This window comes from Puccinia triticina, chromosome 16A (assembly GCF_026914185.1).
Source record: "Puccinia triticina chromosome 16A, complete sequence".
NCBI lineage: Eukaryota > Fungi > Basidiomycota > Pucciniomycetes > Pucciniales > Pucciniaceae > Puccinia > Puccinia triticina.
In genome coordinates, this window is record NC_070573.1 from 575,415 (window position 1) to 592,314 (window position 16,900).

The 16,900-nt window shown below is 49.1% G+C and overlaps 4 protein-coding genes across 4 annotated transcripts; 2 read left to right on the top strand and 2 right to left on the bottom strand.

The window, feature by feature from the left end:
- Positions 1-2,238: 2,238 nt before the first annotated feature.
- Positions 2,239-4,297, top strand: PtA15_16A69 (uncharacterized protein; the record flags this gene model as incomplete). Its single annotated transcript, XM_053164146.1, has 7 exons — positions 2,239-2,375; positions 2,642-2,846; positions 2,929-3,001; positions 3,067-3,123; positions 3,197-3,628; positions 3,703-3,904; positions 3,970-4,297. 7 exons carry the CDS (start codon positions 2,239-2,241, stop codon positions 4,295-4,297), a joined length of 1,434 nt encoding a protein of 477 aa, XP_053027718.1.
- A 1,810-nt stretch (positions 4,298-6,107) lies between these two features.
- On the top strand, positions 6,108-7,785 carry PtA15_16A70 (uncharacterized protein; the record flags this gene model as incomplete). The annotated part of the gene is made up of 6 exons (XM_053164148.1): positions 6,108-6,151; positions 6,235-6,297; positions 6,372-6,484; positions 6,551-6,646; positions 6,710-7,516; positions 7,583-7,785. 6 exons carry the CDS (start codon positions 6,108-6,110, stop codon positions 7,783-7,785), a joined length of 1,326 nt encoding a protein of 441 aa, XP_053027719.1.
- Positions 7,786-8,219: 434 nt separating this feature from the next.
- Positions 8,220-9,149, bottom strand: PtA15_16A71 (uncharacterized protein; the record flags this gene model as incomplete). Its single annotated transcript, XM_053164149.1, has 1 exon — positions 8,220-9,149. The coding sequence occupies one exon, from the start codon at positions 9,147-9,149 to the stop codon at positions 8,220-8,222; it is 930 nt and encodes a 309-aa protein (XP_053027720.1).
- Positions 9,150-14,854: 5,705 nt separating this feature from the next.
- Positions 14,855-16,702, bottom strand: PtA15_16A72 (uncharacterized protein; the record flags this gene model as incomplete). Its single annotated transcript, XM_053164150.1, has 7 exons — positions 14,855-14,933; positions 15,067-15,148; positions 15,245-15,301; positions 15,408-15,503; positions 15,598-15,655; positions 15,759-15,907; positions 16,612-16,702. The coding sequence occupies 7 exons, from the start codon at positions 16,700-16,702 to the stop codon at positions 14,855-14,857; spliced, it is 612 nt and encodes a 203-aa protein (XP_053027721.1).
- Between the last annotated feature and the right edge of the window lie 198 nt (positions 16,703-16,900).

Here is a 16,900-nt window from a genome sequence, read left to right on the forward strand (position 1 = left end):
TTGATAATGCATTGCCAACGGTAACAAAGCCAAGCTTGCTCACAGCCTTCCAATCACGGATAATCTGGCTGAGGCGATCTGAGATTGCTGGTCCAGAGTGTGGAGGTGGAAGCTGTTGGAAACTGAGTATCACCTTGATGAGGTTCCAATATTGCTTGTTGACATAGTGGCCTAGTCACAACCATGTAGCTGGTCACATCAGCAGCGGTCCATAAGTTGGTTGTCAGGGCAATATGATTGGCCTGCTGTTTATAAGTACCGCCTTTTGCTCGTTGAACAGCTTGATACAATCACTTTGGACTGCCTTTTGTCCAGGCATCATGAATTGCTGCTGGGCCTCCTTCATGAATTGGATGAAACCCTTGTGTTCAGTCATGGCAAAAGGATATTTGTGTTGAATTATCATTTCGGCCAACCGTTCTTGTGTCTTTTCTTGGTTGTATATCCAGACACTACGTCTGCCAGCGGCACCATTTGACGAGGGGAAGCTTAGCAGGCCTTGCTTTGGTGCAATAACACCTCCTTTCTCAGCTATGCATTTTTGTGAATGTCTTTGGAGGTGGTTAGTTCCAGCGGAAGAGTTTCCCGTGAGTTTGACATTGCAATAATTGCACCGCACTTTTTCCTTGCCGTCAGATTCTAGAAATTAATGTTCATCAGATGTGAATAGACGTTCTTGACTGACTAGAGAGGGAAACTAACCAAAGAGCTTTGTGAAGTGGTCCCAAACCTCACTGGTGAGTAGAGAATGTCAAAGTAGACCCGGGTACCGGTTGGACCGCCGGTACCCGCGCGTTTTTTCCACAAAACTGGCACCCGGCACCGCACCCGGCACCGCACCCGGCACCGCCTGGCGGGTACCAGCGGTACATAAGGCGGGTACCGGCGGTACCTGCTTGGTTTTTCTTTAAAACCAAAGGAAATATGTATTCCCTTTGGTGGCCAGTTGACCAGAACTGCAATGGCCATCAAAGGGAATGTGTATTCCCTTTGATGACCGGCAAGGCCATTGAGGGCCTCTGGATGGCCAAATGACCGTCCATTGAGGGCCTCCTGCTGGGCGGATGCCGCCCTTGAGGGCTTCCCCATGGCCAAATGGCTGACCGGCCATCAAGAGCCTCTTCAATGGCCAAATGATTGGCTATTGCGGTCCTCTCACGTCCCCCATCCCCCGGGGGTCGGGCGGTACTTGGGGGCGGTACCCGGGTACCACACCGCTTTTCGCCAAAAAACGGGCACCTGGCACCGCACCCGGCACCGCTTGGCGGGTACCACGCAGACGCAGGCGGTACCCGCCAAGCGGTGCCGGGTACCGCCAAACGGGTACCACTTGACATTCTCTACTGGTGAGTTTTCTCTTCTTTGATTGAGACTCATCTTGATCTTGTGATTTGCTGGTGTTGTCAGTGTTTGCTGCTGGAGTCTGAGCCCCTGTATTATTGGTGATGGCCCCGTTTGTAGTATCTTGCAAATGTGATTGGGGAATCACAGCAATATCGATTTGCTCGGCATCAGAAGCTGCCATGTTGACCAAAGGGTGGCCTGCCGCTGAATATTCATGTTTGGTGAATCGGGAATCTGGGATTGTTGACTTTGATGGTGACTGGTTGGTAGTTACTAACTACAGCCAATCCCAAAAAGCTTGGTTTCCTTGAAAGGAATTTCCAGGGGAAATTCCTTTTGGATTTGCCAACCTATGTGCATCCAACATCGAGGTTGGCCACATGATATTCAGACCTGCAAGTGCAGTTGCTCGCAGGATGCCACAAACCAAGCTGTTTGGTAGCAAAAAAAAAAAAAGACGCCTGCCACTGGGACTGGCACCGTCCAACCTTGCAACCGGCGGTGGAGGGGCATCCGGAGTAAAATTGGCTGAATCACTTGATTCTGAAATCAGAATGGAGGAAAAAGATAAAAGGAAGTGGCTTATTGGATTTACTTGGCTGCTGTATATGCAACCTGCATATGAGAATGAGGTGGGCACGAATGTCCAACCTTGACAGCAATTATTGGGAAATCCATTGCATAGTTTGGGTGGAAATTCCTCCCAAGGAAGCCAAGCTTTTTTGGATTGGCTGTGGGTATGGGGGGGCCTCCCGGGGGGAGTCCGGGGCAGCTCGCGCCCGCCCGCCTTGTGCCGCGGGTCTGACGGGCCGGGCGTGCTGTCGGCCAGCCCGGCCGATGGCCCTGCCTACTTATGGCTGCACAGCAAACCCAGGGAAAGCCAACGCCCCACCAATGAAGAAAGCCCACTGGACCATCACCATCCTCATCCTCACCCCCCCGGCAGCAGCAGACACCCTCACCATCCCCGTCTTCCGCAGACGAGCAGCACACAGCAGACTCCAGCAGCAGCGGCTCAGGCTCATCACCAAGTACAGCACACGACCACCCATTAAAACACTCCACCCACGCCAGATCCCACTCCCCAGCATCCCAACAACAACAACAACAACAACAACAACACCACCACCACCACCAACAACACCACCAACAACAACAACACCGAACATCACCTACCGCGGACAGAACGATGGGAACGGCGGGGTGATCGGGCTCCAGAAGATCCTCAACTTCCAAGCAGACCTGTCAGTCCCCACCCTCTATCCTGCCAAAACCCGAGCTGACAGTCTGCGCCCAGGGAGTACTTCGCCTCCATCTTCATCGGCACCCCGCCCCAGCTCCTCAACGTCATCCTCGACACCGGCTCCTCCGACCTCTGGATCGCATCCGCCAACTGCTCCGTCGCCAACGGATGCAGCCTCGGCCTCGGCCCCCGCTTCGACCCCCTCAACAGCTCCTCCGCCTCCACCGCCAACTCCCCCTTCGCCATCAAATACGGAAGCGTCCGTCGTCCCCACCCCCACCCCCCCCCCCCCCCCCCCCACTTCGACCGCCGCTCATCTATTCTCTTTCTTTTCCTCGTAGGGCTCGGCCACCGGTAAAATGTACTCCGACAACATCACCTTCGCCGGATACAAACTGCCCCCGCAGAGCTTCGGTAATCTCATCCAGCCATACCTCTCACTTCCTCCGCCGCTTATGTGACATGCTCCTCTCTGACAGCCGTCGTGGACACCGTCTCCTCCGAACTGCTGAGCAGAGACGTCTCAGGACTGATGGGTAAGCCCTCTCGTCCCCCGCTGCCAGCAGAACAGAAGCCCAGAGAGTGAAGTTGTGTGTGTGGTGTGTCCAGGGCTCGGGTTCCAGCCGCTAGCCTCCTCGGGGGTCACGCCGATCTGGCAGAGTCTCATGAACAACGGCAGCCAGAGCGGGGGGAACGTGAGCTTCGCGGGCTTCAGCTTCGGCCTCACCAGGTACATCAACAGCAGCCGGCCCGGCGAGGTCGAGCCCGGCGGGCTGTTCACCCTCGGCACCCTCAACGCCTCGCTCATCGCCCCCGGCGAGCCCATCAGCTTCATCCCCGTCCCCAACGGCCTCCAGTCCTACTGGCTCATCCCCCTCGACGGCATCGACGTCAACGGCACCCCGCTCAACCTCAACGCCCAGGCCTCCCCCAACGTCGCCATCGACACCGGCACAACGCTCATCGGCGGGCCGGCCAACGAGGTCAAGCAGTTCTACAGCCAAGTCTCCGGCTCCTCGCCCGCCTCCGGCTCCTACCAAGGTACACATCCACACCCACACCCACAACGGAAAAGCTCGCCGGAACTGATCGCCCTCCCCCCCTTTCTTTTCCAGGCTACTACTCCTATCCCTGCAACTCCTCCGTCCTCGTCACCTTCCGGTTCGGAGGCAAGAACTACTCGATGGCCCCGGACGACTTCAACCTCGGGCCGTTCGGCTCGAACGGGCGCTGTCTGGGCTCGGTGTTCGAGCTCGAGCTGTCGGGCGCGTCGCGCTCGCTGATCTCCTGGGTGATCGGGGACTCGTTCCTCAAGAAGTGCGTGTCCTCGTCTGCGGGGAGAGCCGAGCAGAGAGGACTGACCGCGCGGCTGTTCTGTGTAGTGTGTTGTCGGTGTACAGATACGTGCCGCCGGCCGTCGGCTTCGCCAGGCTCTCTACGGCCTTCAACAGCTCCGGGCCCAGCGTCGTCACCCCCGGCGGCCCGCTCTGGACCCCCGGCCTGCTGCACACCGTCGAGGCCCCCGCCCCGGGCGCGCCCCGGACAGGCGCCGCCGGGCTCGTCGCCGGCCTGCGCAACGGACTCAACGGCTCCCTCCAAGCCCCCGCCGACCCCGCCGCCGCCCCGCGCAAGGCCGCCGCCCCGTCTGCCCGTCTGCCCCCATCCCCGCCCGCGCTCCTCGCCGCCCTCGCCGCCGCGCTCTGCCTCTGACCATATCCCTCCATCCGTCGTCATACACACACCCTGCCCGCCCCGCCTCCGCCCCCCGTCGTCCGCATATACCCCCCCCCCCCCCCCCCCCTGCGGCAACCCATACCCACCCGTCTCTGTATTTATCGTCGCTTATATCGCGCCGGCGGCCCGGTAATCGTGTGTGTGGGCTATCCTCCATCGTAATTCCCTCTCGGGCCGCTTTTGGCGCGCGGTTGGCGGCGGGGCATCGGCACCCGGTCCCCTCCCTGCTACTACAACGTTTCCTGCTTCCTGCTTCCTGCCTCCTGCCTCCTGCCTCCTGCTTCCTGCTTCCTGCCTCCTGCTTCCTGCCTCCTGTTCCAGCTTCCTGTTTCCTGTTTCCCGGTCTTTTTTTTTTTGAATTTCTCTGGTCTTTTGGGCCGAGCGCGGACAGGCATTGGATCCGGCGCGCGTCGTGTGTCTCGGACGGGCCCGCTGTGTCTGTGTGTGTGTGTGTTGTAACGAGGACAGCTGTAAATGACCATGTTGTGTGTGGGGTCAGAGAGATACGGGCCGGTGAAGGACTGTCCTGCGGTGCAGAGTGGCCGCGCGACAGCGGCCACAGAATCTGCCTGGGTCAACCACGTCCGAAGATGGACGCGCCCCATGGTGATCTGGGACTGAGAACAGCAGCCGGAAAGCCCGTCTCCAAGGAACGGTGCCATGGGTCCGGACCCACCAGCCCTCTCACCTCAACTGTTACGTGCTCAGAAAGCCCTGCATCGTGGTTGGTTTGTGGCTCCCTCTGCCCCAACTCTTAATGAACTTCAAAAAAAGTGCTGTTTAGATCTGCGTGGGGTGGCATTCATCGCATCCTTGAGGATCCTTGAAAAACCAAGGGATTGAAAAAGTCTTGTACCCAGCCGTACCAATATCCGCATCAGGTCCCCAAGGTGATCAGCCTCTGGTCAATAGAATAATGTAGATAAGGGAAGTCGGCAAAATAGATCTGTAACTTTGGGAAAAGGATTGGCTCATAGGGCAGAGCTTGTTGGGCCCTTGATAGATCTTTAGGGACCTGACTAGGACTACTTGTGGGTAAAACTTGAGGCGGACCTGGATGGGACCTTTTAGTAATGTCTTGGGTAGCTTTAATTAACGTTATTGCATCTGGCAAGCATTTAACTGTCAACTATGAACTGGTACGGACAAGGGGTATCAGATGGTTGGGCGGCGGCTGAAGACACTGGCAGAAGCTAGCCGAGCTTCTGGCAAGTCTAGAACCCTGGAAACCCCCGATAAATGAGCAGCACCACAATGCATGAACCTTTGCATGTTTTTGTAAAAATGGTGCGCACAAAAACGGTATGCATGGGCTTTGAAATCCAAAAGAACAACACATTGATGTATGAATTTCCAACGAAATTCAGGTAAATTGGCGCAAACCCACATGTCCCTGCTTATCATTGGGGCTTTTGGGATCCCCGGGCGGATTTCAGTGACAAAAGTGCATGAATCAGCCAGGAAAAAGTGATTCCCCGGTGCCCCCCAATGTCTGAAGTTATGCAAATCTCAGGTTTTTTGGATGGCCTTGCGTGCGCACACAATGGAGAAGAACAAGACGCTTGGTGGTGGTGGATTATGCAGGGGATGATGGCTGCCATTGCGTCTCGATCTTTGGGGGCCCGCCATCCGAGCGCCGGGAAGTTACGCTTGGGATTATCCGGAGCCCCTTGTATGGGGCCGGCGGCGGGCTGTGCGGGGCTTATCGCGAAACACTCCGTGCCAAACTCCGACCTCCGAGTGGACAAACACACTTCGCAACCACCCCGCACACGAGCAGACCGCGATGGCCATCGAACCTTGCGTGGATGTCATCCTCGGCGCCCAATGGTCAGCACCCCCCACCCCATCATCCGCTCTGCCCCGCTGACCACCCCGCAAAAACACCCACTCCAAAAATGCGGTCTGTCCAGGGGCGACGAGGGCAAAGGGAAACTGTGCGATATCCTGTCGGCAAAGGTGGATATCTGCGCGAGGTACTGGTCTTCCCAAAAGAAGCTCTGGCTGGTTGACTGTGGCGCTGACACAAACTGGCTCCGTGCTTTCCAAGGAGTGCCGGCGGGAACAACGCGGGCCACACTATCGTCGTCGATCTTCCTCCTGGCGAAGGCATTGACGGGAAAGGCGGCAAAACCAAATACGACTTCCATCTACTACCTAGTGGTAACTCCTCTTCCTGATCCCTCTGCGACAAAAGAGACAATAGCCGAGAGACTTTCACTATTGTAGGTCTGGTAAATAAGGATTGCATAGGTCTTATTGGCTCCGGAACCGTCATCCATGTGCCTAGCTTTTTTGATGAACTGGCTTCACTGGAATCTAAAGGTACATCTCTCACGCTTGTATCTGCTGAAAATTAGACTCTAACATTTTCCCCCCTTCTGGAAGGACTGAAATGCTCTGATAGAGTGTTGATTTCTGACCGGGCGCATCTGGTGTTCGATTTCCATCAAATCGTCGATGGCCTGAAAGAGATCGAGCTCGGGGGCTCGTCGATCGGGACGACGAAGAAGGGGATCGGACCGGCGTACTCGACGAAGGCGTCGCGCTCAGGTCTCCGAGTGCACCATCTGATGGGCGACTTCGCTAACTTTGAACAGAAGCTGCGCTCGCTTGTCGATGGCCGCCGCAAGCGGTACGGCGAGTTCGCGTACGACGTCGAGGCGGAGCTGGCGCGGTACCGCGGGTATGCCGAGCGGCTCAAGCCGTTCGTCGTCGACGGGGTGGTCTATCTGCACAACGCACTGACCTCCAAGGATGCGCCGAAGCGGGTGCTCGTCGAGGGCGCCAATGCGCTGATGCTCGACCTCGACTTCGGCACCTACCCCTACGTAACCTCTTCCTCGGCCTCCATCGGCGGCGTGCTCACCGGGCTCGGCCTGCCCCCACGCGCAATCTCGCAGATCTACGGGGTCGTCAAGGCTTACACCACCCGGGTCGGCAGCGGACCCTTCCCGACCGAACTCACCGGCAAGTGGGGCGAACATCTCCAGGAGGCCGGCGCCGAGTGGGGCACCACTACCGGCAGGAGACGCCGGTGCGGATGGCTCGACCTCATGGTCCTCCAGCACTCCCAACGGATAAACGGGTATACCTGCTGGAACTTGACCAAGCTGGACGTGCTCGACGAGTTTGAAGAGATCCAGGTGGGGGTAGGCTATCAACTGGACGGAAAACCCATGGATTCTTTCCCAGGTCAGCAGTCTCTTTCCTTCTCTAGCCCATCACCTGTAAATATCTAACGGCTATCAATCATCTCAGCCGATCTGGATATCTTGGAGAAAGCAACCGTCAAGTATATCACCTTGCCTGGCTGGAAACAATCGATCAAGGAGATCAGAAGATACGAAGACTTGCCCAAGAACTGTATCGATTACATCTCCGTCATCGAGAAATTGACGCAGATCAATGTTAGGTGGATCGGCGTCGGATCGAGTAGAGATGCCATGATCTTCAAACCTTGACACGATCCTCTTCGTATCTCCCTCTCTCCCATGTTTTTCATTCCTTGCTTTTTTGTATCTTCCTCATTCCTTCTCCCCGAAATCATGACAAATCATCGACAAAACCCTCGGAATTCCCTTCTTTTTGTGTAGAAGATCCAAAGCAATAAAAGCACAAAGATGCATTTCTGAATCAAGTAAGAGTCTAAGTAAATCTACTGTCTGAGCAGCCTTTTGAAGCCGCCTCTCTTAAGATGTGAAAAAGTCCTCAATCATGCTTTCATTGCCCAACTCGGGAGCATTCCATACATAGAAACAGAGGGCAGATGCTAGGATGCAGAGTAAACAAGGTCACAGGTAGCAGAGTATGTATGATAGAGAACCAACAGAATGAACAGAGAAAATGGATGCTTGGATGTCCTGAAAAAGCTTTTCTGCAGAGGAGTTTTCATCTTTCAAGATTGTAAACCAACGTAGTTGCCTTCTCGGTCGTATTTTTCCAGAGAATGTGAGCCTCCAGTACCAGTCATTTGGGGGCCCAATGAGTTGATCATAGTTTCCCAGTATTCAGTGCTTGTTAAGAAGAAGCAGTCTGGGTGAAAGCTTCGGTACCAATACTCGAGCAGAACGAGCGCGATCCAGATCACCTTCATGTAGGCTGCGGGATCATTCAAGTACTCTTTGATCAGATAAATCTTGAGGCTGCCGAATTCTTCCGCTTTGAGCTCGTGCCCTGCCATGTCTATGTCCCCAATGATCGGAAGGCCTCCTTCATTTCCGACCAGGACACCCTTGCTGAACCAAGTCCCAAAGGCATTCAACGCATCCGGGAGCACCTTGCTGCCCTTCGCCTTTTGCTGTGCAATTATATTGCGGTGACATGTCTTCAGATATGTTTCAAGGATGTTCAATTTGGATAGCAGATGGCGTCTGGGAGAATAATCCTCGGTGCCATTCAAGATTCTGACTCTGAATTTGTCAAAATGTTTGTATTTTGCAATCTGGACGGGGAGGCCCTGGACCTTGAACGATTTCTGGTGCAATAAATCCCGGTCAAATATCAAGAGATCCTTGTCTATTTGTATGGATCTTTCTCCAGAGAGATGTCTTGTCTGGAACTTTGAAGGCTTCATTGAGGCCGGAAATCTACTGAGATTTGGGATTTTCAGGATGCCCAAGCTATCCCAATCCACCCCGGAATCTTCGTCTTCCCCAGGAACCGTCATGCCTGACACAATGGCTTTGTACAGAATGATAGTCAGATTCACTTCCGGGCTCAATCCACCTTGGAGATTCTTCACATGTTCCCAAATGCTCGGCTTGAACTCTTGGTAGAATGTTGTGCCAATCAAGATGGAAGTCTCCAGAGAATACTGTGCAGGCATGTTCTTTGAAATTTGCTCAAGAATTATCCTTTGGACCAATCCAAACTCTTCTCCTGATCTTAAATCATCTTCCTTAGAAACAATACCATACACAGGAAATCTGTTTTCTGGACTAAATGCTTGCTCAAACAACCACTCCATTAATTCTTTGTTTGATTTTAATATGAATCCATTGGATTCTTCCACCTTTAATTCCCTTAAAACAGCTGTATTGATGAGAATGAGCCACTTGATGATATGTTTGAAATTCTTCTTCAGGAAGGAAGGGCTATGACTGATCGCCTTTCTTTCTCCTACAACACGGATCAAGAAATCATCTGATTTTGTCATTGGTAATTTGACAGCTGGGGTGCCTTTGATTATATAACTTTGCCAATCTTTTGGTATCTTATATTGTTTGCATGAGGTTTTCATGTATTTGAAAAATTTGTCCACCATACCCTGCACAATTTCTTCATTTATTGTTTTCTCAGGCACACTAATTATGTTTTGGAGCTTTTGAAGATTGGAACCAAATATTTTAAGCTTTTTTATTTCATTATCCCAATTATCTCTTTTATTTGAAAGTATCTTAATGGGTGATATAATTTCCAAATGCTTGATGTTGTTGGTCTGGGTATATCCTATGTCTGGAAATACCCCTGGATGTGGTGAATTATCTATTAGATTCCCTTGTGTGAGTTCATTGGTTGTAACTGAGGTGAAATCTGAAGGAAAATCCAGAGATCTTGGAAATTCTAAAGCAGATTGAAGCCCCACCTCATAGTTCTCTAGTGGCCAGTATCTTTGGGCCTCTTGACTCCTTTGTATCGCATTGTTATGAAGAGATGTTCCCTCCAAATTTGAAACATGCTGAAAATTTACACCAAAGTTTCCCATTTCCAAGTATCTTTGAGTATCTTGAATGATTGGTCCACCTGCAGCATTGCTGTAATCTAATACAGGAACTTCCCTGCCTGGTATCATGCTATTGTGAAAAGATCTGTCCATATTTGAAGCATGTTGAATATCCAGGCCAGAGTGATTTGTTATCAAAAATTGTTGGGCATCATCAGTGGTAGGTTCAACCCCCACATAACTGTAATCTAATAAAGGTGTGGCACTGCTTGGTAGCATGCTGGTATAAGAAGACCCATACAAATTTGAAGAATGTTGGAAATTCATGCTAGAGTCATCTATTTTTGAGAATCTGTGGGTATCTTGAATGGCTGGTCCAACTCCTGCATCACTGTAACCCAGTCTATGTGTATTGCTGCTTGTTACCATCCTGTTGTAAGAAGATCCATCCAAACTTGGAGGATGTTGGATATCCAGGCCAGAGTTCTCTGCTTTTGAGAATCTTTTGGTTTCTTGAATGGTTGGTCCAACTTCTGAATGCAATAAAGGTGTTATACTGCTTTGTCCCATGCTGTTGTAAGAATATCCATCCAAAATTTGAGGATGTTGGATATCCAGGCCAGATTTATCCATTTTTGGGGATCTTTGGGTATCTTGAATGCAAGGTTGAAATCCTGAATAACCAAAATTTAATAAATTTGTGTTGCCAGGTCTTTGGATGTTGTGATCAGATCCCTTCCAATTGGAAGAATGTTCAAAATGTGTGTTAGGGTGATCAATTTGAAAGGATTCCTGATCATTTTGATTCACATTGGTTGGTCCAAGATGGTTGTCCCAAAGTATAGATTCAATCATATGATCTGTTTCTGATGGCAAAATAGATAATTCATATTGAAAGCTTTCAGGAATCCCAAGGGGAGGGTTTATGGAGCATGTGAGCAGTGGATTTGAACCTTCCAATCTTCCTCCTGTAGCACAACCTTCTTGTTGATTATCAATATGGTACTTTAGATTCAGTATGCTAATATTATAATCCATAAATAGAAGGAATCGTTCTCACCTTGCAATCCAGGGGGATTGAAATGGACATTTCCCCAGCTTTGGGTTTGGGAACTAACATCAGGTATGATATTGCCCCGGATCCTTTTGGCTGGGCTATGAATTGAACCATTTTCCAGACCAACTGACAAAGAATAAGGATCAGTTTCATGGAGATATATAGATTCATTCCTATGGGTTTATGTTGGGCTTGCTCACCTTTTGCAGTTGGAATGGTTGATGAGTGTAGGGTGTGGAGTGCATACAAATCTTCCAATGGACGCTTCTGACTGTTTTTGTTGTTCCAAGTAGCTTTGAATTCAGAGGAAGCTTCTGGTAGATGGCTTGGTGTGTTATAATCATTAATTAAAAAAGGATTGATCTCATGGCTTGCTCTTGGAAAGCCTGGTCGAGCCAATACATTAAAGTTTGAGATAAACACCACACCCAAGATCAAACACTGCTTTCCCACCAAGTGAAGCATTTCTGGGAAGCAAAAAGTATGGTAGTTAGTGGGTAGGTTTCCTTTTTTGATGGGTTGTTGAAACTCTGTCTTCTGTTTCCTACTCACTCCAAAAAATCCCATACATATAAAAGTTTCTCCCTCTTGATGATACTCAACATTATAGCCTGTTTACATCTCAGTTATTTATGTCTGACTGACGTCTTGTAGTCATGAACCCTGACATTATTGGCTTATCAACTCTTCGATGTAACTTGTCTTTTTGCGTGTGATTTTATTCATCATGGTGCTGTTTTTTATTCATAACCTCATTTTTTCTCACCCACATTTTGACCACATGTACATAGACTACTTATACGGTACTAGATACATGTGAATCAAAATCATTGGTTCTCCTCCATCTTTTTCCGTGCCCCAAACTGAGCCACATCCGGTGAGAGATTCATCCTCACTGTCCCTTCCTCTCTTGAGCCACGGAGCTCACTCTTTTTTTGCCCTTTTGATTGCCGCGGTGTAAGACTCAAAAGTGGTAATTAAACCCTTTTGCTGAATTTTGAAGGGTATGATGGAGTTGCAAGCTCTGCCCTTCTGTTATCAGTCAACAAGACCCACCAAGCTCAGCTTGGCAAGTTTTCTTAAGTGATAGGTCTGGTCTGTTCCAGATGAAATCTGTTTGACTGCAACGTGTAAGTGTTTCAATTACTTTGTTATAATGGTTGAATTGTTGTTATAAGGGTTGATTTATTGTTATAAGGGTTTTAGGATTTGAGTGTGGATGAGTGTTGGGTGACTTGTGAGTTCTGGGTGAGAAACTGGGGAGCAGGCCACTGGGGGTGGAGAGAGCTCCTTTTATAGACAAAAGTGGAGCCCCAAAGGGGCTTGTGGGTTAGGGTTTCAGCTAATCTAGACAACAGGGTGAGGGATTTTAGCTGGTGGGAGTAGATACAAATGATGTCATAACCCCTCAGAGGCGCATGAATGGTGTCAGAATATACAACAGAATATTCTAAACATGCCAGGGGTGCATACATGATGTCAGAATATACAAAAAGAACATTCTAACACATGCATTAGGTGACAGTAGACTGCATGAGCTGTCATCCAGGGGTAATTAGTGTATACACAAAATCTGAGGCTGCAGAAACAGTGTAAATGATGTCATACTATGTATATAAAGGAGTGTATGAAGTTAATATGTAATGAGTGTAGCCTGACAGGGAGATGTATGTTTGTATTCTGTGATGTGTATATGTGTACTACTGTGAAACTTGGGTTGAGGCAGGTGACAGCTGGGTTACTGGGGCTGGCCGTGTGATCGGTGTCCATGAGGTGTAACTTCCACGCTAGAGGGGGTCCAGGGGTGCTTCCAGTGGTGACTAGGGGTGAAATTGGCCGTAGAATCCATCTCTGGGGTCCATTTGGTGGTATCTTGAGGCCTAGTATGAGTATTTATGTGGCATAGAAAAAACTTTTTATTTTTCCACTTTTCCGTCTACCACAGTGGAAAAGTCCAAGATTCAACATGGGTGGGGTAAATCAGCGAGTCAATCAAATGTATTCAGTTATGTCCTGTCTAAATACTAAAAGCCATTTAATCTCACATTTACCCTTCTCTCACATGTCTCAAGATAGTTAAGGTATATGTATTAAATAAGAATAGTAAATATTCAATTTCTGAAGCATGGTTTTCTAAAGGACAGTTTGGCCTTGACATTGATCACTACATCAAATATTCATGGAGCTACAGCACAAGTACACTTCTTTCTAGGGAAAGTCTCAAAGGCATCCAAACCCTTTCCAATGAGATCCACCATTAAAGCAGTGTCACAATGGGTTGGCTATGATGTCTTTTTATCCTTGTTTATGGCACTCATACAATGAAGTTCCAGGGTTTGATCTGCAATCCCAAGTTCAAGGGGTTTGTATTGGTTAAAACCCCCTGCAATAAGGTTCACTGGGGTCAATCACTGTAATACTGGAGTCCCTGACCAATATTATATATTGGTTTGACCCACCAATACATACATTATCCATTTTTTGTAATGTATAAGTGGGCCCCGCCAACATAAGAATGGTTGCGGAGACCAATATCACATTGGTTTCCCCAATTGCTGCTAGGTTCCTGCAGTGTTGGTCAGGTTTCAGCCACCATCATTTATAATTACAAGCCTCCATTAAGTTCAACTATGGTATATATTCTATAGATAGGAAGTTAACTATAAGTAGGTATAAGATACTATGAAAAAATTGGTACCAGAGAAAAACTTGGGCAACTGCTACCAGAGAAAAAAAAAATTGGTCAACTGCTACCAGTTGATATGAGGAAAATTGGAGGAATCTTTTGTTTTGACCCAAATCTTTCTGAAAGGTTGCTTCTGTCAATCTTCAATTCACATTTGCTGTGCACCATGTACAGCACATCTTTGACAAAGGTGATTGTGTAACAATATGCAGTCAAAATGTCCAAGTATCTCACATGTCAACGTTCAAGGAAATACTCCATTTGTTGGAGCAAGCTTATTGGTGTTTTTGCAATAATATCCAGTAGCCTCATGGGGGATTTGATGAATGATGTGTGGGATTCTATACCTATGCATGGAGCTAGGCTACAATTCCATACAACTCATGAATATATATAGCCAATAAGTCATCTATAATTAGATAATGGCAGTGCGCCAGGATCCCCACAAGATTTGGCTGGTTGGGGACAAGCTGCTTTGTCAGACAGATATCTGTGTGGCCCTCCTCTAGAGATGCTTTCCTCTGCAATTTATCTCATGATGTTCCTCTGCTAACAGAGGGGTTCACAACTGAACTGATTTATCAGGACCACACAATCATGGGGTAGACAGAATTTTTGGCCACTTTTTTTTGAGAGGCAAGGAGGTCTCACATGAATTCATCTTCTTTTCTAAAAAAAAGAAATCAAGTGGTAGAAACTTCTATATACCCACTGTACATCTTGCCAAACTTATAAAATGTTGATTGTAAAGACCTTAAATTTACCTCCAAAGATCTGCAAATTTCAATTGTGAACCCCCATAGTGATTACTTGCATATATTGACAGAGCTGTACTATGAAAGACAGGAAACTATAAACCAATTAATCATTTTTTTCAATCAAGAATGCCTGAAACAAATCAGATTTGCCACAATTCTCCTCAGCAGCAAAACTATTCAAACCAACAAAAACAAAAAAAAAGTAGTCTCTATATATTAGTGATAATTTACAGACACACAAGGAAGATCCTTTCGAAATCAACACCGACCTCTGGTCAGGGACGAAGGGATAGGAAAGAGGAATCAAGAAAGAAAGATTGAGGATCAGGCCGGAGTTTCGATTACAAGATCAACGTCAGTATTGCTATTAGCCCGAAGAAGCTTGAGCCGGAGACTGTGAGCTGGGCTCCTGTCGGCAGAGTTGCGGTTGAGAAGGAGAGCGGGTTCTTGATTCCGGATAGACTATGCGTTCACACAAGCGATAGGATTGGCAGGAGGGGACGCATCAACACGCGAGTTTTTGCATCATGTTGATTCATGAGCGTAGATCATGGTATTTTTCTAGCAGGCAAGACTTACATCGGGTCTGGATGAGTCGCATTGGAGACATGAGGAACGCCGACATCAGGCTCGTTGGCGACGAAGGCACATGCTGAACAAGCTGGTAAGCGACATTGACGATACAGGGACAAAGAAGACTTCATCAAGGCCTCGCCCATTCCTCGTTGTTGCGTTTCATGGGACGGCATGAACTCACTAGCTTCACCCTGTGGGATCCCCTCACAAAAGAAAGTGCCTTGATCGTTGACACACACTGTCGCATACAAATAGATAGACCAATCCCACTCTTTGAGCTTGCCATCATCTGCACAAAGATATTCAAGCACGCCATCCACGCTGCGAAAAAAGGGGTGGCATACCTCCGTGCTCCAGGCTCGGCTGGCTATAGCTGATCGTACACATCAGTTGCTCTGAATGGACTGACGGGTCGCCTTCCTTGGTACATTGGCTAGCCACTAGACATAAGTTGCGCGCGGAGAATTTGTTGTTGTCAGAACAAGAAGAGACAAAGCATAGATCAACCGGAGGGCCGGGCCAAGATCAAATTACTCGCCGACTGCTCCTGTACAGCCTCCCGTACAGACTTGATGAGGATCATCATTACATGCTGCAGAAATGGAAAGGATAAGGAAGGGTTTAGCGGTGCACATTGCCCATGTCCAAAAAATGGCCACATTCTTACTTGTTTTGGTGCATAAGAAACGGCTTACTGGTGTTAGGTCCTTGGATGTTGGAATACCGTGTGCACTTGCGGCTTTTCTCGCCGCTGATCGGTGGAGGATATGGACTGGAGAAGGATGTGGTGACCAGACCGAAGAAGTAAATGCACGCACAAAACAGGGAAGAATGCATTCTAGAGCTGAAATCCGAAAAATCTAATCAATGTGGTGAGAAGCACTATAGGCCGTGGTGGTGAGAGCTAGGGCTAGCTAGGGGATGGCGCTGTATGTCTAGTGAAAATAGCTTGGGGCTGAGGAAGGGGCAAAAAGTGCTTTAAAAGGGAAGCAAGCTGGTGGCTTTCAAACGAGAGTAAACTCTCCCGAGTTTGGTTTAAATTGTCCAAAAGAAGTATGTTCTCTGAGGTGCGTTGATAGGCTGGTGGGTGGGTGATTTGTTGGAGGGAGTGTCGATGTGAAGCAGATTGACTCAGAATCTATTGCGCGCTAGCCACCCCCTAGCATCAATGTGTGTGTGCCAGCATGAAGGGTGGAGCAGTGGAGCTTGTCGTTCAGGGAACTTCTTCAGTTACTCGGTTTGTCAGTTGCCCCCACCGTCAACAAGACATCGCAAGGTCTTTTTTTTGCGTAGAAGCCGCCGGCTCGCTCAAACCCGAGCTGCTTCCATGTGGATCCTGAAACTTGATGGGACGCTGCCCTCGAGAGATTCATCTAATTACCCGATGGAATCAGGCAGGGTCGAGGTAAGATTCTAAGCTGGACACTGCCACTTTGCCTGATGTTCGAGCTTCCGCCTGGAGGAAGAAGCAAACGAGCGAGTCGTACTGTACCAACGGTGTCGAGTCTTCGACGCATGAGTTTCATCACTACCAGTGCACCTACAAACCACTGGATTTTTTTTGGCCCGCTTGTGGAATCACTCCGAAATTCAATCGATTGCCGACAGACCAGGTGGTTGCAGGTTGTGCGGCCTTCATGAGGGAGAATCCGCTTACAAAAAATATATCCGCGCAAGTTTGTTTGACGATCACGTTAGAAGAACTCGATTGCTTCCCTCTTGGAGAACTGCGACTGCACAGGTCTCCTTGCTTCTCAGCATCTATACGCCAATCCCTGGTTTGTCTGAATGGGTCGAGGCTTAGGTGCAGTAGTGCTGCTTCACCCATTCAAGTCTC